Source organism: Salvia hispanica, chromosome 3 (genome assembly GCF_023119035.1).
Source record: "Salvia hispanica cultivar TCC Black 2014 chromosome 3, UniMelb_Shisp_WGS_1.0, whole genome shotgun sequence".
Classification (NCBI taxonomy): Eukaryota; Viridiplantae; Streptophyta; class Magnoliopsida; order Lamiales; family Lamiaceae; genus Salvia; species Salvia hispanica.
The window spans coordinates 48,713,424-48,734,071 of NC_062967.1; the positions used below are offsets into that span (position 1 = coordinate 48,713,424).

Genomic DNA, 20,648 nt, shown 5'->3' on the forward strand with positions numbered 1-20,648 from the left:
GACCTCACATTCTACTAACTCATTCCACTCACATATCATATAAAACTAATATATACAAGTGGGACCCCTATTCCACTAACTTTCTTCCACCCACTTTTCTTAACATTTCTTAAAACTCTCGTGCCGAATAGAAATGGGACTCCTATTCGTTGACGGAGGGAGTATAACAGAACTATTGAAATAAGACAACTTAAAAAAATGGGGTGAGTAATTTGGAAGCGAAACACATCCCGTCATCAAAACTCAGAAAATCCACACTTTAGATCCGATCCCTCAAACAATTTTTTCTCGAAAATATCGATTTAGAATTGATGATGTTGACTGTAATCTTGAAAGTTGGGGTGGTTAAATTATAATTTATTCTAAAAATAAAATAAAAATAAATGAAACAAAATCATTTAAACATAGATAGGGTAAATAGGAAACCATTATTATCTTCTTAATAAATTTTAAAAATATTATTTTGGATTGTGTTTCCTTTCACCATCAGCAATAGTAATCAATGCAAACAAGGGAGATGAGAGGTGTGAGAAACTGAATCCCAATTTAAGCTTGGTTTCACTCACTGTCACAACTCAATTTGGGTATCTAAAGGTGATAAGAAACCACCCAGCATAAATTATTGAGACAGTGTACTAAATTAATACGCCCCATCCACGAAAAATAGAACACATTTGCCATTTTTAGTTATCCACGAAAAATAAGACACATTTAAATAATATACATCTCACATTCCACTAACACTACTTCTCTCTTACTTTTCCCTTTTTCTCTTACTACTAATTATTTGGACTCACATTCAAGTAATAACTTCTCTCTTACTTTACCAATTCTACATTAAAATTCGTGTCATTCACAAAGTGTCCTATTTTTTTTAGACGGGAAAAGTATAAATTTCTTACAAACTATAGAAAAATATACTACTCCCTCCATTCCATAATATATTAAAGAGCAAGCCGTCAGCCATTAATTTAAAACATATTCACACATAAGAAAAACATTAATTTTTATTGAGCCTTTGCATTCAAAAACTAAGCCTAGTAAGTGATTAAAAAAGTTTCTACTCGTAAATACAAAGAAAATTAAATAAATAGTCACGAGAATTTCACAATAAAAACGAGAACACAAATCGTGTCCAGCACCATAAAATGGGTAACGCCAACAATAGTAGTACAACATTAACAAATTTAAGAAAACACCTAATTTTCCTATCAAATCATCAGACTCATAGACTACATGGCACATCTTATTTTTCATCTGTGAGTTCCCATCATCTTATCTATAGGGGAAACAACATGAATTTCCCTGCCTACAAACAACTTACAGAATCAGCAGCATCCTAACAAAACTTATGGCACTTGTGGGCTTGATTTCTTCCCACTAGAACCCTTTAAAAATAATTTCACAACTCCACAACCCAATATGCCAACAAAATGAAATAATGGAAATCTAAATTCAGACCAATCACTTTTGCAAGATGTGTACCGAAGTTCAAATTAGCACATCCTTGTGTAGAAAACCAATTTCCCAATGAAAACGACGATACTGCACGAATCCAGTCACGATGTGTCAAACTTCAAGATCCAATAAGAAAGGTACTGGAAATCATCGCCCAAATGCATCCCCAGCTGAAAATGCCTCCAATAATTAGTGCCAAGAAAACAGCAGACCAGATGACAGGAATGACAGTGTGAATCTTGCAAGACGGCATACAATGAAAACTCTCCCAACACAAGGATCATTGTAGTTGATACTTCCGTAGCTTGTCCTTCACAGGTGGCTCCAAAGCGGACATGCATTGTTCCCATGCTCCATCCTTGAGCATCTGGCAACATTTCAAGTAAGCAGTGAGTCGTCATCAATTCGTTCTTCCACAAATTACAAATGATCATTAACAACATCCTCTCCAACCAAGTATACTTTCCAAATTCTAGAGTGGAATTTAGTCACAACTAGCGGTATAATTGATCAAAATGCCCCAATTCAATTCTTTAAACGAAAAGAAACAATCTAGCATAGGAATTGAAAGTATCCATAAAAAGAACTACTCCACTTACTTGTTTATACCCATGCAACACCTGGCATACTTCATTGTGTAGGTCCTCGCTTCTTATTTCCTGGGAACATAACATAAAATAAGAAAAGGGACTTGTTGCATATACCACACAAAGAACTAGTGAAGCATCACTTACATGCCAACTAGCAATTGCCTTGCACATGAAAACCAGTGAATTTAAGGCCCCTGATGGATTTGCTCTAACCTGAAACCAATCAATAACATGTCAAATCATGCTACAAAGTAAGTCACTGTTAAAATACCATGGGCATATGAGAACATAATCCTCTTACCATTGCACACAAACCTCTGAAAGCATCTTCCTTCTCTATGTCATCTCGTATCCTAATTTAATTCCACAGAAACAAAGGTTATCAAACTAGCTTCGAAATGAAGAAATTTGAAATAATCATGAAACCGATTAAAATTAATGAACTTTTATACTGCATAGTTTACGAGTGTACAAGACAGACAAGTATTTTAAGTTAAAACTGTCTGCCAAAATAAAAGGAGATGTATTTCCTGCAGTTTTTCCAACAAGATGTTCAAACTCTCATTTGCAAATATATTATTGGCCTTTACATCACCTTCTCTGGTGATGCATTAGATGCAATTAACTTAACCCTTACTGTTCTTAATACATTGAAATGCCAAGTCACACCTTGATAGAGAAAATTCAAGTAGTCAAAAAAAAATAAAAAAAATTTGATACAAATGAAGAGAACTTACATGGACAAAGCAATACACCAAGACTGCATGAAATGCTCCATGTGAGGTGAGACAAGCTCGGGGCACACCCATGCAAGTCTTCCAAGTGTAATTGCTGTATTTTCAATGAGTGATTTGTTGAGGCCCTGGAATATTAGCATAAACAGCATGAGAAGAGCAATTAGACATGCTCTCCCACTATAATATCACTGATTCCAGGGCATTAAAATTGAATGGACTGGCCAACTGTGCGCCCAACGAAAGAAAGAATCAAGGAACGGTGGTTACCTCAGGATGTTGAAGTATTAAGACCAAGGCTGATACCACAGTCAGAACAACTGGAGACATCTCCTTGCGAACCTGAAGTTAAAAAGTTTCAACTAAAAAATGTCAAGGCTCATTAAAGATATGAGGAGAGAGTTCTTTCTGCCATTCAAAATAATGGGGTCCTTTTTGGTATTCACAGAGACTTGTTAAGAACAGGCTCACAGACTAGACCACAAGAGATTCAGTGAAATTGAGAAAGCACTGGAACAAAATGCTGAAGAACACCAAATGCATCAAGATGGGAAGAAAATTACAATCAGGAGGTGAAGGATCTAAATGCACCCACAGTAAACATGCAGATACATGCTAGTGCAAGTACTTCCTCTAGAATAGCAGAGTCGCACTGCAAGGCTTCACGAATCACTTCGTTGTCAATAGTTATCGGCAATCATTTTTCGCATGAATATGATGTCATCTCATATTCCTTTTTTTATATGACAAAATATTATATCAGGAATGTTTACGAATAAATTAAGAGATTCTGCATCATACCTAGGAGATTATTCACATTTCTCAACTTTTTACAGTATACACAAGACAAGGCTTGACACTATGCAAGAAGGACGATACCTTTATTGCTAGTTCTCCGATTGCCCAGCATGCATTGTTGGCAACAGATACTGTTTCCTTCAACTTTGGGGGGTTCTGATGAGAGTGAAGGTAAATTGAATCATTAGAAAGGAAGGTCTAATAAAACAATAGCCAACGTAACAGATAAATTATTCTACTTACCAATTGCTTAGCAGAAACATCAAGGAATTCAGCTAATCGTGGATGTAAATGAACTGGACAGACCTAATCATATCATCAAAGAAAACCCCGTTGAATGAACGCCCCAGCTAGGGTAGCTAGTTGGACCAGCACAAAAAAAGAATCATTCTCAACTTACTCTAGCAAGGTCCCCCAGCAGTGCAAAAGCACTTTGCCTGACATCATAGGCATCATCCATACAGCATTGCAGCAGCAAGTCTCGTAAATTACTTTGTGAAACCTAAAGAGATAAAAACATAATTAGTAAAAATGATAATATGAAATTTTGAGCCCCACAACAAAAAATATACAAGAAAACAGATGTTATGAAGAACTCATTCACATACTTTTATGCTATTTTTTTCACGTTAGATTTCAGAACTTGTAACGTAGCAAGTAAAAGCTGAAGTTTGCCACAGCAATAACAGAGTTCAACAAAGAACAACTCAAAGTAGTTGCCATTCAAAAAAACGCGTATCCAATAAAAAATCAATGGGAAGAATATAACGCTATATCACTCAAGTGCAAGGGGCTCCACACAATGAATAATTCCCAAAAAAAAATTGTAAAACAAGATGAGTACGCGGTGCAGTATCACAACATTAGGCATTATCAGGCAGGAGGAAAATTACCAAACTCTCTATGCCAGGACCAAGACCCTCAGTAAGTCCAGAGAGAAGATCCAAACAGCAAACTATGAACTCTTTATCATATGGTGAGCCAGCTGAAATAGGATCAGCCTGAATGGAGAAGTGCAACTTTTAGAGTATTCATTGCAAGAAGAAAAAATAAGTACAAAATTTTCGTCAATAACCTTAGTGTAGCAAGAGATTACGGGAGAAATAATCAATTGTAAAAAAAGTCAAGTTGATTCAAAGGTACCCACTCTATTAAACTGAAATGCATCAGGCACTTTCTAACTATTATATTTGCACATTTTCAAAGCAAAAGAACCATATAGTTCAATCCCTTACTCTACAGATGATTTGTATAAGTTTGATCTCGTGCATAATAGAACAAAGCGGAAAGAAACACTAAATCTAATGAAACCACTACATGAGGATCAGGGGCCAATATTCAAGTAAATACTCCCTAAGTAACAAGTTACATGAGCTAAGGACTCAGTAAGCAGGTATATATTACTAATTCAAACCTTTGCCAGTTGTTGAGTCTGGATGATGCTTATACACCTCTGATACACTGGTTGAGCAAACTGCAAAAATCCAGTACCCAGTGCCTGAAAGAGACCATGCTATTCAGTTTCTCTTGAGTATATTGTCCCAGATATACTCAATTCATATAGTTTTCCCTATTTGCACAGCAATAATTGCAAAAATTTAAATATATTTTCCAAAGAGATTACAGTTTACCTGTGCTATTGATGTAAAGCATTCCAGCAGTGGGAAAAGATCTTTGTCAGAGTTTGAAAGCTGCTGCCACTTTGTAATCAATGGGGGCATCAAGATTTCAAGATATTTAGGCTGCATTAGAGTGAACACATTTTTCCTTATAATGCTGAACAAGGGGGAAGACGTAAATAATACAATTGTAGTGAACAATCATGCACAGCACAGACCTGATTCAGTTCCCCTCCAACAGCATCTGCTAATGTTCCAATGGCATCATACACAATTCTGAGATTCCTCCTCTGTGAACAAAAAGGCGCTCATGAAAAAGAAAAAGAAGAAAGAAAGTAGCAGAAAAAAGGAGTTAAATATGCACTGGTAAAGTTACAAACACGTATTTGACTAATAAGAAGTTATGAAGCTTTCTACCCAATAACCACATAACTGGAATAAAGAACATTCAGAGGAGGAGCACAATGAACCTGATATTTCCCAAAGGCACACATTAAGTGTTGCAGAATGACATCCAGTCGTGGTACCAACTCTTCCGCAGCTTCCTGAAATTTGAAGAGAAAAAAGAACATTACAGGGAAGAAAGAAAAAACAGTGGAGTATATGAATCAATAGTAACTTCAATATGACTCCATTTACTAAAAGCTTCTTAAAAGACAAATGTAGGCAAAAGAGACCTCTTCAAGTGTCGCAAACGCTGAACAAGCAGCTTCTTGTACCCTCTTATTATCATCCAATAATCTTCGTAGGAAACCCGTCAAAACTTTCTCAAACTGATCATGACCTTCTCGATGTGCAGTACCCTACAACAATTTCCAATAGAGTTCAGTTTACATAATGGAAAGAAGAGAGATTGATAAACTCAATAATCTCATCATGGGCACCAAATGAACATAAAACCAATTAAGACGAAACAGAAAGCCACAAAACATATTGAAAAAACAATAGAACACTGATAATCTTGAGCAAATCGACTATATGTCTCCAATACAAGGCTGATCAGATGACGAGAGGTGAGCAAAGTGAATAGCCTCACATGGAAATATTTTTCCCCAATTAAAACACCTTCCCAAAACAATATCCATTCCAGGAAAGCAGAGAAATATCCCTAATACAAAAGCACACCAACTCCAAGATGCTTCTTGACTGGATGTGAAAAGCAAGAAATTACAATAACTTACCTGAACAATATATTTGCTGAAACGTGATAGTGTCCAACAAGAGATGCTCCTTATCAGAGGATACTTGTCATCTAAGAGAGGAACAAGAAATGCAATAATCTGCAAAAGAATTAGACACGGATGTATCAAGGAAAATTAGATTGGGGGAAAATACAAAGGTATACTATTCATCATGGATTGAACTTTTGAATAAAACAAAATTAATGAACCAAAACCACATTAAAGGTATCAATTCCTTAAAAAAACAAAGTAAACAACACAACAAACCAGGATCATTATACACATGCAAGGCCCATTAGGAAAGAGCTTATATCAAATGAAGAAATAGACAGATAGACAGCATGCACTGAAATTGGCATGATAGGAGGGAGAGGAGGATATGATTGAAATTACAAGCAGGAACCAAAAAAATTCAACTATCAACTACAGAAGCCTTTTGAAGTAAGTATAGATATCTATCTCAGTGACACCATGAGAGATTAGATTATGTAGCTAATTTGCAAGATCACCCTGATAAAATGAAACTACTCTTACGAATCCAAGGGATATGACTTCCATTCACAACAGTACATCTGTTAAGCCTTTCATTGCAAAAACATCTTGCAATTAAAAGGTTGGATATTTAAACTCCTTGTGGGAGTGGTAATAACATACATTCGAGCCCTCTGGACCTGAATGCTGAAGCATCATGCCAAAGCCTTAGAAGTCTACTGTGATCCAGTTTCCTTCTAAGATTAAGATGTACATTGCAAATTATTTCTATTAAATATAAACCTCAGTACATTTACTTTCTTCCCTCGCTGTTCTAGCAACCCAGTACCACAGATATCCACACTACCAAAAGTTGCACTTATGTACTATGCATGCAATCGCAACAAAAAAAATGAAAGATAACATTAGAATATGAAACATTCTACAGGAAATGTAATCTACTGAGGTTCGGCACTATATCTCCAGAAAATGAGATGTTACTAGCACCAAATAACCAGCGAATATGCTCGGGTGGAACATGAATGCTAGGAGCTTTAGGGAGGAGACAGACATTAGAGAAAGGTTGAAACATGCCTCATCTGTTTACCTTCTTGGGGCAGAGAAGAAACAGCAAAGTCATCAATATGAAGAATCCAACTGCATTTGGCCAGGTTTCTAATGAGCTTACTTTACTAATACCTCCGTCCACGGAAATTCTTGTTTTTCAATTTTGGGCAGTCCAAGTTTTTTTTTCTGTAATGAAGTGGGTCCATTTTCCACTAACAACACTTCAACAAGTTTTTCTCTCTATCTCTCTCTTACTTTACCCATTTGGCATTAAAACCCATGCCGTACACAACCAAGACTATTTTTTTTGGACAGAGGTAGTGGTAAGTAAAAGAAACATATATATTTTCTATTCAGGGCATGAGTCATATATATTTATTCACCAATGGACGAATTGGAAGTTATGCATGCAATTAAGAACTTTAACAAACATAATGCAAATGAATCAAATTTATAACGGAAAGCAGCTAGAGCAGGCTTGAAGTGTTATCCAGCTTATGCTGGCAGGGTAGTAGAAACATAAAAGGAGGAATATAAGTGCTACTGCAAGAGGGGCTCCAACCAATTCAGCTTTATGTTAGTCGATAAACAACAAGCAACTCTTGATAGACAAAGCATGACGCATACAACAACAGACGCAACAAACAAGTTAAACTCTGGATGAAACTTAAAAGAGAACAAATATCAAAGAACTTCCAGGCGCACAAAACGCAGCCATGTGTTAGAAACATAATTAGTTATTAATGCGTGTCAATGAAAATTACCTCAGATAAATGTGGATAGAGGCCATTAATGCATCCCTCGCCTATGGCACCAAAGGCTAAAACGGCAGCTTCCCTATCTTTCCAGGCTTCATCACCAGTAGCAGACAACTTTGCCTGCAAAGAAAGCCAACCACAATTTCGACAAAATTGAGCAACAGCAAATATGTAAACATCAATAGAAAAAAAATATGGCAGCAGTATGTATCCACTGTTTTATTCTCATGCCACGTTATGTTTCTCATCAGCTCCCATAATGGATACAGAATAATATTGGACTTTATAATTCAATATAACATTTGTGCAATCAAAGGATCAATAAATTAAAATTGTCAGAGTGAGTCCACCTATGTGTCCTGCTAATTGTTGTTTTTGGAACCTTTCATGTCCAGCAACTAAAAAAAAGCAACTGAAACACTTGAATCTTCATGAACTTTTACAGCTTTATACAGTTGAGAATGTTATTTAGTGTATCAGTACAACATTTTTTGAAAGCCTCCACCATTTAAACATCATTTAGCAAAGAATTACATATAGAAAACTCCATCAGGATTTGAAATAAAATTTTAAAAAGAAATAACAACAATCTCAACCATCAATGATGAAAGGGAAAGTAACCAAAAAGGAAAAAAAAAAAGAAAAATAACAGGAATACAGAAAATCTTTCACCAAACATCATTACCTGCACAATGGGCATCAAGGTGGGCAAGATCTCATCTCCAAACACATTGGAAATGAAGTCCAGAGCAGCTGCACTGCATTTACGTAAGTTCCACACATTTACAATATCATCATCCTGAAATCACAAGAAAGAAAGCACCTGTTGAATATACTAAACAAAAGACTTGAAAGGGGCACAAGTAAAAATATGAAGAAATAAAACAACTTAATGAATTATGAATCTGTATATGTATTACTCCCTCCGTCCCACTCTAAGTGAAGCATTTCTTATTCGACATGGGATTTTACGTGGTGTTGTTTTGTGAGTTCAGTGGAGAGAGTATAAATTAAGATTTAAGAGAGAGAATAAAGTAGAGGGTGATGTTTCTAATTTAAGGAATGTGCCACTTAGAGCAGATATCTCAAAAGGAAAATGTGTCACTTAAGAGTGGGGATAGAGGGAGTATTATTTAGAGTAGAAGGGTTAGCAAGCCAATGCCAGTCAAAATGTTCAATTGGTACTAAATGATCGCAACCCCAGACTTGAGCCTACTAGATGACCACTCCTAAAGTTACTTCAATGTTTATTTTCCATATTTTTCTTACTTGTTAGTAGTTAGTAGTTGTATAAGCATGGTGTGTTGGGTTGTGTTTGAAGTCATGCATTTGTGTTTTGGTTTCCTACTTATGTAAGTATAGGGTTGGAGTCAACATTTATGATCATCTCAGAGAACTTTGAGACGACAGATTTTTTGGGAGGCTACGATGTGAATATTTTTCTCTTTCTACAAGTTCCGTTCAGCACAGTACATTAATTTGTTTGATTTCTTCTTTTCTCTCAGTTGTCATTTGAATTTACCAATTCAGTCCAACTTGCCCTTCCACCACATTTATGATTCAAATGGGCTGCATCAAGGATTTGTTGGCTGAGATTGCACTCTACTAAGTAGCTCAGCAAAATCAATTAGTTGAACAAGACTGACGTCTTGAACAACTTATCATGTCTGTTCTCCATGGCAAGGCCTGAAAGTGGACACAGGGCCCAGAGTCGATTTTCCTAGACAATTCAAACGTTCACGTAGGCCTACCCTTAATTGCAATGGATGGCATCTCCCTACAAGGGGGTCAATGGGTGCTTAGCTATTGCTAGGAGTTAGGCCCTGCATGTGTGATTTTAGTTTTCCTTATTATCTAAGTGGGAAGGTTGGAGCAATTTACATTCCCCTCCGGAAACCAAAAATTTGTTATTATTGAAACCCTTTTTGTCCACATCGACAAATTTGTGGTCTTCACTCATCTATTAATGAGTGGATAACCCTCCCCTTATTAGGCCTTTTAGGGGGGTGGGGGGGGAGTAGCCCATTTCTAACATGGTATCGAAGCGGGCCCAAGTCAGTGATGGGTTTCTTTGTTGCAAGTGTGGGAGTCCGATGACCATTCCGGCCCACACATTGCGGGGCCGTATTGAAACCCCTCTCTCCCCCCCCCCCTTCTCTCTTGTCCCACATCGACAAATTGGTAATCTCGACTCCTGTATAAAAGAGTGGATAACCCTCCCCTTATAAGGTGTTTTAACAGGGTGGGTGGCCTATTTCTAAAAGTTATTTTGGCAACTTTCTTGGACAGGCTACTTATGCACCTATAAATTTTAGACTCTGTTTCTACCACCAAAACCAATGAGAAATGTCATAATTACCTCATCTTCCACATCCTCTGATCCATGAAAGCGAGATGCATGAAAGCGAGGCTTCAGATCCTGCATTTATTAATTTCCTCAGGAACATGTCGCATATCAAAATGCTACATCCAAATGGAACAGTAGGAATTGCAATATAACCTGCTCTCTGTCTGGAAGAGATCCATCCTCCTTCAAAAAGAGAAAGAGTGAAGAGAAAACAAACAGAATTAATTTCAATAAATCAATAAAGGGTTGAAAGAATATTTACAAAAAAAAACAATAAGAATAATAAGCGAACCTCAGCTTCAACAATAGATTCATCATCATCAGAATATGCCATGTTTGAAAGCAAAATCTGTAGAAGTAGGGTGGCATATTAATGAAATGAATTGGTAAAGCAAGCTATTCAATAGAGAGGACTGCATCAAGCATGAATCGTACTGGAAGAAGACGTGGTAAAAACTCTCTCAAGTTTTCAGGAGGCAATTCTGCTTCGCAATAAGCAGACCTGTCCAATGAAAATAAGGAAAATAAGTACAAAAACAAAGATAGATCTCAACATCCACGAGTTAATTCTCAGAGGAGACAAAAAGATAGTGAAAATAAGGAAGATCAAAAACAGCATATGCATAGGAAACAGATGGAAAAACTCTAGTTCCTGTAATTATATGCAAGAGATATATACTGCTAAACTTATAGCTCACACCATTAACGTGATTTACTATGTCGTATGCACTACAGATAATTTTGTCATGCAGCAGAAAATAATCCCGGAAGCTAAAGCAAATATATAGTCAGTGCAACTTCAAAACCTTCAAAACCATTTAATAAGATTTTATGAAAATTTCTGATCTATATACACTAAGGCCCTTCTTGGTGTGATAGAACTAAAACTTCAGCCACCAGAGAGAATCCCCGCTAGAAAGGAAGCGAGAAAAACAAGAACATGGATTGCATGACCACCTATTCATAGGGTAAAGAGGTGACTCAAATATTAAATATATATCAACTTCATCTTGCTTTTCCCTTTCTAACCATACAGAAATACTGTTTTACAGTGAAATAAAGTAATCTAACAAAACATCCAAACTAAATCAGGACATGAGCTTTTCAGAAGATTGGAATTTGGATTCATGATCGAAGAAGTCATATAAAGCAATCATTCATTGAAGTTGCAGAACTCTTTAGTTGAGATATAGAATAGCTCAATATTCCACAGAAAAAAAAGCCAAACTTGGTAACAAATAAAATGACAACATAGCACATCATAGATTTCTAAATGGTTAGAGCTATAAAATATATCTTGAGAGCAACTATATACCAAAATTCACAGGCTTCTAGAGCCACTTCGTCATCTTGGTCTTTGTTGACTACCAACATATACTCGATGACGTTCCTTAAATGTGGCTGCAGTATAAGTTTGAAATGGTATCCAGAACATCAGCATAAACATTTTTGTGAATACAACAGATATATTAGTCAAAATCAAAAAGTATTAGCAACTTAAATTTAAAGATTAAGGACATTTTAAACTATACATATCTATACACATTTGAAATGTATTAATTGAATTACACACCTCCAATACAGAAGAACGAACTTCAATTAGCTGAACAAACGCAGCACACACCTGTGTAGCAAATGTGCGTCAAAAATCCAGTTATTAGATAGTAGATATTGGTTAAAACCTGGATAGTCTCATAATAATGTATGAGCTACAAATAATTGGGGCAACATGGCACACATTTTTCCAAGAAACCATACAATACAGAAAGGATCTTTCACCTCAACAAATCCTATGCTCAGTTAATGTGAATAAATACAAAAGAAAAAATGTCTAGATTGTCGAACATGAGATGCAAAAGTTAAGACATGGAACAAGAGAAAGAAAGGCAACAGGCAACAATTGACAGATCCCATCAGCTAAATCAGAAACAAATGCATAAACAACAAAACTTTATAGAGGAAATAGAAGTGAAACAAATGTATAAACAACAAAACTTTATAGAGGAAATAGAAGTGAAACAAATGTATAAACAACCAATGTCTGTACGACTGTTTTATTACATTGTTTGCCACATATCCACACATTATTAGCATTGAATTACAACAAGTTAGAAATAAAAAATAAATAAATAAGCAAAGAATCTTACCAGCTTCCGCACCTCCGGAGTTGGATCATTAGCAAGAAGAAACAAACCTTGTAAATATTTATCCATAGACACAGATAGAACCTGCACATTGGTCACAACAGCTTTTTATAACATTTGAACAGTAGCTAAAGAGACATAAGAAACTAATTTTTCCGAATCCAAATTCAACTGCACTCACAGTAGGCATTAGCATAACATACTGATTCACCGAACCCAAAGCAAGCTTCCGTAGTGTAGCATGTGGTGACTGGAAGAGCTGTTTTTGCACAAATGACATACAAAATGAACCTTGATATCATAGGTTAAAGTGTCGATGGACATAGGAAGGGAGGGACAGCAAGAAAAGCACATCAGGCGAACCTGAAGAAATCTAGGAATAAAAGCATTAATGGGCCGTTCAGATAATCCAGAAATATCAGAATCTAGCACTTGGGGAACATCTTCACAAATCTGCATTGAAAGACATTAAATTAGAGCATTTGTATGTACAGAGCTACATATTCAGCTTCAGGATTATTTTCTCAAAACAAGTCACTGAGTCAAAAGGGTGAGGTCTCTCATCCCAATTCCCAAAACAAGAATGCTGAAGATTACAGAAAGATTATACGCAATTTTACAAAATATGTTCAGCTCTTTATTCTTCCAATGCAAGAAGAATAGTTTGAGAACAGACAAAGGAAACCAGCATGAAAAGTATTACTACCACTGCAAAAGATACCAGGAAAGAAAATTCCAACATAATATCTTGCATCATTCCGTTTTACATCTTATTGGGGCAAAGAGATACAGAATGGTAAAGTGTGATAATTCAGATAATCCAACAAAGCAGAATGAACTTATGACATAAAAAAATGATAGAAGGAACAAAAATGAAACAAAGACAAGTGTCAGAGATACTGGCAAATCAAGAAATTATACCTTAGACAAAGCATCCATAGCACCTTCCATATGATTGACATCATTACTATCCAAACACTTTACAAGCGCATGAAGCAATTCAGGCCACTCAGCAACTCCCCCAATCTGAACAAAAGTACTAATAATGGTCCCAGCTGTAGACCTAATTTGTTTATCAGCTGCTCCCACACAAGGTAACAACTCCAACTTTATATATTGTTGATTTGCAGGTGGCATGGTTTTGAGTGCACTTCTAAGGTTGTTTTTCAGAAGCAGGCCAGCTGCTTGCCTAACCTCAACTGAGATTCCCTGTTATATTACATTTATGTATGAGTACATTGACTGAGGCAACACAAGTTCAACACCAACAGCTATTGGACACAATACTTTATTATTAGCAGCTTCTCAACCAACACCAGCTAATCAAAAGTTATAACTATCCAGGAGTTATATAGTTCAAGCAACTACGCTTATCCTAACCAAATTTGGACCTCACACGAAAGCAGTTGTTTTTTATACATTATTACCATGTCAGTTCAAAAGAGATGACTTGCTTCCACAACATCTTCCATTGATTGCATTTTCAGTTAAAATTAATGGTATTTTGTTTGATTTAGTAGCACAACTTTCTGAAAAAATGAACGAGGATAAATTACAACAAACTAACATTAAGTTATTACGCTCATTCTAAATCCCCACCAGAATATGAAGTCAGTACTAACTAAAACAAAACAATGAAACGCCACAACAGGCGAAGTTTTAGCATTATCCTACAACCGATGAATCCATAAAGCCCTAACTGGTAGAATTCCAAAAAACAGCCTTTTTAATAATGTGACCCCAAACCTAATCAATTCCATGTATAACTGGACCGAGCAAGTAACAGCAGTCGTAAGCACAATTCCAGCCATAGTTTAAAAGCAAAGTCAATGTTGAGAGTTAAGACGCAAATCAACCTCCGCTCGCGCGAAAATGAAGGCGAGATAATTATTGAAATCGGGGAACTGAGAGTAGTGCTCCAGCTTCTGCCAAATCGCAGACTTGTCATCGGCGGTGGGAGCCATCTGCTGCTGTAGAAGCCCACAGATCTCCCTCAGTCCCTCCTCCTGCGGCACCCACGCCGCTGCTTCGCCACCGGACGCCATCCCTTACTACTTCAACACAAAAACTAATCCCGTTTACCAAAGAAAAGACTGAATCAAAAAACGGATAAAAGTGATCGACACGATATTTGGAGAATAAGAAAGAGAGAGAAAGACGAGAAGCAGAACCAACGATGAATTTTGAAGGCTCTGTTCTCAGATGAAGAAGAAGAAGGAGAAGACTGAGAAAGATTTGCGTTTTTCTTTCTTCTTTTTTTTTTTTTGGCTTTGAAGAGCCTGGATCGAGTGCGGGCGGGTGTTGGGGATACTGTAGAGAGAACCAATAGGGGAAATTTGTCGATTTGAAAGTGGGCCCGAGAGCAAGTGGGCGGTGAATAACGGGGAACAAAAAAACCAGCCACAGTTGGCTTACTTTTTGGAATAAAGTCTCACACGATGTTCATATTTTCTTTGCAAGAATAATAATCTAATCATTATTTTTCAAACAATCAGATGATGTTATAATTTAAATTGTCCTTGGAGTATGCATAATTACACAAATCCATATAGTATTTTTTTCGAATTTTTTGTATTAAATACACTGTGTTTCATACTAATTTTGTTTATATGAGACATAATATTCATGATTAGCAGTATTAAGCTTGAAATTTTGTTTATGATATTCTCAAATCATTTGCATTCATAATTATATATTTTGTTAATAATTTTGAAAAATCGAGTACATCCCATAGTTATATATTTTCATAAGGTATCTCTTGTAATATTAATAGTTTTTTTTAATATTAAATAACTTATTAGTGATAGTTTTTCAATATTCTGGAAACTGAATTTGTATGTCAACCGAGAAAATTACTAGTTCATGATTAAAATATTGTAACAAATATATAAATATATGTATTAAGATAATAACAGCATCTTATATGTTAACGAATAATCCATCGATATACTGCATGATTTTAAAATCGGGATGTTGGAATTTTGCCATGTGTCGCTCGTGTTGCACCCAAACTAAAAAGACAGTGGCTTATTGGTCATTTTTACAATGGAACAATTATGGTAAATCCGTTTTTTTTACGTGCAATCTGATTCTGTATACCGCAACTTAATTAAATACCACGTTGGAAATTTGAATTTTTTTTGTCTTATGTGAAATCTGATTTTGTATATACCACGCGCCATATTTTAACCTAAACTATATTTTAACCTAAATTTTGAATTTAAATTTCAGTTGACATACCTCTAAATTTAAATTTCGGATGACATACTGATTCAGTTTGCAAATTTGAATATGCAAACCTCTAAAATCTACCATAGTTTTAAAAAAGTGACCTACATTTTTTAACCTAAACTTTGTCACAATATCAAACGCAACCCTCAATCTTTAAACATATCTACACAAGTTTCTGAACCTTGATGTAATATCTTTGGAGAGACTTATTTTTTGAACACTTTTATGCTCCAAAATACCATGAAGCCCTCAAAGGGCATTTTATTCTATTTGTGATGAGAGAGACGACAATCTTCTGCATACTCTGGCTGTTGATGCAAATTTGACATCTCATTTAGAATTAAGTCATCTATCTTCTTATCCAACTTTTGTTGCAGATTTGACATTTCATTTAAAATGCATTAAACTGCGATCAATACTTAACTTTCAACACCTTTGTTATTAGATTGGATGTACGCAAGGTACAAATACAAAAAGATGCAGATAAATTACAATTCCATTACTTCGAATCACAAATAGAGTTCCAAAAATGCTATTTGAATCCCATTACTGGTTTTTAAGAGCTTTGCCTCTTGCTGGCCTCGCCGGCTTGATGAATTTGCCAAGCAGGATTAGAACTATTGGAACAATCGTTCCAATATAGTAAACACTTCCGTAGGCGCTGACTGTTTCGTGAAGGCTGAGCACCTGTTTAAGGCACAAGCACAACACCATGGTCAATCAGCTACACATTACTGTTGATATCTTTAGTCGAAATTTAATTGTGGAGAGACATACGAACCATGAAACCAATGCAGGAGTAGTTCAGAATGAGAAGTGTGTAAGCAAAGTTTACGAACACTAGGAGGTTCTTAACCAGAGATGATTGACAAGCTTGCTGCCATCTGTAAAGAACTGCTCATAGACCAAGCTAAGTCGGATGTGAAGAAATGATTCAAACGCTGCCTGAAAGTAGTGTTGGCATAGATTGATGCTTACCTCTTGAACCAGCAATCATAGTAGCAGATTGAATGAAGAAGATGATGTACCCCGGATATAATCCCTGTCAACCAATGAATCAGTAAAAAACTTATATTAATCAGGACATTTAACTATCTTGGTTAACTCACCCATTCAAATCCCTAAGAAAAAGAAACAAGCAGTTCAAATGAGAGTGTTTAAACAGAAAGAAAGAAAAGCACTAACAAAACTAAGCCTTCTGTGACCATCATATTGTGTACATTCACATTGACAGACAAAATTATGCAATTTGTTTCAGAAATTACGCATATGTTATCCTACAAAGACACCAGGCCTTAAAAGCATGGCCACACAATTTGAAACATCTTGCCTATCTCAGAATTAACAACTCAACCTTAGTCCTATAGACATTCTTCATATGCTGTATCCACATTTTGCAGAAATCAAAATGACTAACAACATGTACTCTTTGACAGTTTACTATAGGGAGAAGATAATTCCAGGAACTAATAGTAACTATTGATGAAGAAAGCAGAATAAGGGGCTAAAAAAATCTATTAGGGTGAGAAGATAAGTATTAACACTTACATGCCAGACTGCACTGACAGTTTGGGTGGCCAGCAACTGGAAGAAGCCTGGTTTCCTTCCATTCTGAATCAGCCTCTCATAGACATCTAAACAATGTAACAAAAATTAGATTAGATGAAGATGTAGATTATAGTTTTATGATTCATTTTACAGATATTAGATAAGCAAATGTAAAAAATAGCATAATTCAAAGTGAATGTGTACAAAACTATCATACAATCATATTCCTAACTCTAAGCTCAAAATATGCAAGCACAATAGAAAAGGTACGCATAGTAATAATTTCAGCTGCGCATCTAAGATCAACTACAATTGATTGTTTTTGATGAGAAACCGTTTCAGAATTTAGCTTCTGAAGCTATGGCAGAGCAAGGAACCAATATAAAGGCCATGCTGCACTTGGACTACTCCCATGATACTTTGGAGGTAACAATACGAGCAGCTAGCAGCTATGCATTTTTAAAAAATAGTTAACTTACAGTGCCTGAGCCAGGTGCTAACTTGAATATTCCATACAAGGGGTAACTGCACGGAACTCTTTGCCAGCTCAACACCTAATATATCAACGTTCTTTGCACGGTCCCATCGTGGTTTGGATGGATTCGAATCAGTCCAGCCAGAAAATCCAAAACCAGATATAATAATAGAAGCTTCTGATATGGACCAAATGAAATAATATTTCCAACGAGCAGTGAAGCCTGACATGTACTGGTAGCTTAGTCGTTTCCAGAAGCCATAGTCTTGGTATACTGGTTCTGTGAATCGAGAAAGTGGGAAATGTGCTACAAGATAGAGATATAATCCCATACAGACAACGGCTTGAAGAACAGCTTTGCAAGTTGCCAAATAAGGAGAGGGGGATGACCCCTGCTTTGTAGGTTGCCAAATCTATCACAGATGATAATGGCTGAATCAAAAACAAGATCAAAAGTAGGGATACATGTTGAAGCATTTATAAGAATATAGAACCAATACCCCTTTCCTCTCAGTCCAGTCCAAATAATCCTTCATTTCATACACTGGACCAGCAAAGTGACTTCCACAACACAGACAGTAACCAAAGTACTCAAGCAAAGATGGCAGCTTTTTCAACCGGTTCCGCTTTTGAGCCTCACGCAAATCTTCCTCTTTTAGAACTCCGTCATTGTAATTGATCACACATGATATGATTTTTAGTGTTATCACCATCAGAGAACCTATACATAGGGAACGCCAAGGATATATAAGAAATTTCAGTGAAATCATGATATTTCTTCATAGGCATGAATCATGATTAACTACAGAATTCAGTAGAAAGAGGCTGATATGTTGTGAATCATTTCATTTTACGTGAGCAAGCTTGAACAGTCCACATGGTTACTCTAAAAGGAGCAGATTTGCATTATTTACATTTGAATCCCATTTCATTATGCAGAGGCATCTTCAGTTTGTTTTAGACATTTTGTGAACCGCAATATTTATGATAAATTACACTTTTCATCCAATGTTCTGGTCTAGTAATCGAAAAAGAACTAGAGGACAATAGTTGGTGCTTTGCTAAGAGATATATGCAGTTTATATGTGGAAGCAGATTTTATCAACATTACTTTTAAATGCTCACAAGCGCAGAATTTGAGAGAACAAAATGGTTTGACCAAAGAATCTACAGATAGAAAAACTGAGAGAACTATTGGTTTTACTACCATTACAGAATATAAAATAAAGATATGCAGCATAAGAAAAAAGCATGTTATTCCATTCATAGATATATAGACATTAATACATAGTCTATATCACTATACAGAAGCATAATAATCCTAATGCCTAACATAGTAGTTGTACCAATAAGTTTTTAAAGCAGCTCTACACACACTTTAGCATACCATAATAAGAAAATTGCTTTAATAAAGTTAAGATACTCACATCAGTAAATAAATGCTACAGCATGTCATAACCATGCTAGTACTGTACGTGTTCAACAGAGTTAGGCTTTTGATACTAATCAACAACCAAAGATGAGCATGCTCAAGAATGAAACAAATTTAAGTTGGAAGTAATGAGAAGGTGCTCACCTGTAGCATCAATGCCCCCTTCCTTCCATGCATCACCACTCATGTAATACACATGGCTGCACACATCAACATTATTCAAACAGTAAGAAACTGATTTTATAGTCCCCCACGCTTAACTTGAACCGTATATGATTTGCTACCATAACAAATAAAAACGTTTATCCAAATAACTTCAAATGAACAACTAATCCTACTCCAATTTCAGAAAACAGTAGAAGTAAATTGAATATAGCTCACAAATAACGAGTAATAGGCAAAAGAGCTCTAAGATGCCAAATAGGGGCATTCCAAATATTTGACTTAGCACAGTTGAGGCGATAGATACAATGCTTGAAAATTGAAATCAAAAGAAATCGACAAAATCGAGAACAATGAAAAGTTCCAACTGACCAGCCAATGAGGTAACCGAAGGCGAGGAAGAAGGTAATGATTCCACAATAGTGCCGGCAGAGCAGCATGGAGGCGTATCCTAAGAGCATCGGCACAATGAAATGCAAATTGGAGGAGAATCCAAAGGAGAGATAGGAAAGGAAGGCTCCCGTGGCGGCGGCGTAGAAGTGGCGCGGCACCGGTCCACCGGGAACGAAGCGGTGGAAGAAGCTGACGGGGATGGTGGCGGCGAAGCAGAGCAGAAAGCGGAGCACCGGAACCGATACTCCTATGGAGGAAGCCATGGAATCCAACTCCATATTGGAAGAGTGAATCTGAGATGAGAGAGCTCTGTTATGTTTGCTCTCATGGCTCGTCAACTAAAACACTCTGTCTATTTATTGTAAACCATTTTTGGATATTAAACAATCTTAAATTATTTAAATAATTAAAACACTGAACTACTATCAATTTTTGGAGGTAGATCGGGAATTACAACAAATGTCGTTTTCCATCATGCAATTTTTTGTGAAACAATCAATGTATGCTAGGTTTTTGTGCGAATATCTCCATCATTATATGCTTGGGAGTTTAGTCCAATTAAATCTAGTTTACAGAGAAAATAGAAATTTGCAGCTAATATTCTCTATTTTGAGTTGAGCCAATCATAAAAAAAACTCATTAAAATGTAGAGGGATTTTGATTGGATTGGGCTAATCGATTGAAATGAACTCTAATTTGATTGGTTTTCAACCGAAGCCCAAGCTAGGCCTAGAGCCATA

At 36.2% G+C, this 20,648-nt stretch overlaps 2 protein-coding genes across 3 annotated transcripts; both read right to left on the bottom strand.

Moving 5' to 3' along the window:
* Nucleotides 1-1,082: 1,082 nt before the first annotated feature.
* LOC125213889 (transportin-1-like) lies at nucleotides 1,083-14,903 on the bottom strand. The gene is made up of 29 exons (XM_048114674.1): nucleotides 14,524-14,903; nucleotides 13,589-13,876; nucleotides 13,031-13,120; nucleotides 12,849-12,926; nucleotides 12,671-12,751; nucleotides 12,097-12,147; nucleotides 11,839-11,924; nucleotides 10,959-11,025; nucleotides 10,816-10,872; nucleotides 10,677-10,706; nucleotides 10,536-10,595; nucleotides 8,862-8,975; nucleotides 8,183-8,296; nucleotides 6,381-6,479; nucleotides 5,877-6,002; nucleotides 5,670-5,744; nucleotides 5,418-5,489; nucleotides 5,212-5,322; nucleotides 4,995-5,078; nucleotides 4,474-4,581; nucleotides 3,981-4,082; nucleotides 3,824-3,886; nucleotides 3,662-3,736; nucleotides 3,053-3,124; nucleotides 2,786-2,910; nucleotides 2,350-2,401; nucleotides 2,193-2,261; nucleotides 2,058-2,117; nucleotides 1,083-1,825 (listed from the first exon to the last, which is right to left on the bottom strand). The coding sequence occupies exons 1-29, from the start codon at nucleotides 14,710-14,712 to the stop codon at nucleotides 1,739-1,741; spliced, it is 2,685 nt and encodes an 894-aa protein (XP_047970631.1). The 5' UTR covers nucleotides 14,713-14,903; the 3' UTR covers nucleotides 1,083-1,738.
* Nucleotides 14,904-16,317: 1,414 nt separating this feature from the next.
* On the bottom strand, nucleotides 16,318-20,218 carry LOC125212344 (lysophospholipid acyltransferase 1-like). 2 transcript variants are annotated; one of them, XM_048112478.1, is made up of 8 exons: nucleotides 19,888-20,218; nucleotides 19,498-19,553; nucleotides 18,422-18,642; nucleotides 17,926-18,334; nucleotides 17,447-17,532; nucleotides 16,877-16,940; nucleotides 16,680-16,792; nucleotides 16,318-16,585 (listed from the first exon to the last, which is right to left on the bottom strand). In XM_048112478.1, exons 1-8 carry the CDS (start codon nucleotides 20,184-20,186, stop codon nucleotides 16,445-16,447), a joined length of 1,389 nt encoding a protein of 462 aa, XP_047968435.1. In that variant the 5' UTR covers nucleotides 20,187-20,218; the 3' UTR covers nucleotides 16,318-16,444. The 2 variants fall into 2 exon arrangements, 1 of the variants encoding a protein (XP_047968435.1); XR_007174652.1 differs by having other exon boundaries at nucleotides 16,377-16,585; nucleotides 16,680-16,782.
* Nucleotides 20,219-20,648: the final 430 nt, after the last annotated feature.

What these genes read in the sequence shown, in the direction of transcription:
- LOC125213889 (XM_048114674.1), bottom strand. Translation starts at nt 14,712, where the DNA reads ATGGCGTCCGGTGGCGAAGCAGCGGCGTGGGTGCCGCAGGAGGAGGGA. An exon ending in GTCCTGGCATAGAGAGTTTG is followed by an intron (nt 4,083 to 4,473) that starts GTAATTTTCCTC and finishes TTATCTCTTTAG; the next exon opens with GTTTCACAAAGTAATTTACG. An exon ending in TGCTGGGGGACCTTGCTAGA is followed by an intron (nt 3,887 to 3,980) that starts GTAAGTTGAGAA and finishes TGATATGATTAG; the next exon opens with GTCTGTCCAGTTCATTTACA.
- LOC125212344 (XM_048112478.1), bottom strand. Translation starts at nt 20,186, where the DNA reads ATGGAGTTGGATTCCATGGCTTCCTCCATAGGAGTATCGGTTCCGGTG. An exon ending in TAGCACCTGGCTCAGGCACT is followed by an intron (nt 17,533 to 17,925) that starts GTAAGTTAACTA and finishes TACATTGTTTAG; the next exon opens with ATGTCTATGAGAGGCTGATT. An exon ending in CTGTCAGTGCAGTCTGGCAT is followed by an intron (nt 16,941 to 17,446) that starts GTAAGTGTTAAT and finishes ATTGGTTGACAG; the next exon opens with GGATTATATCCGGGGTACAT.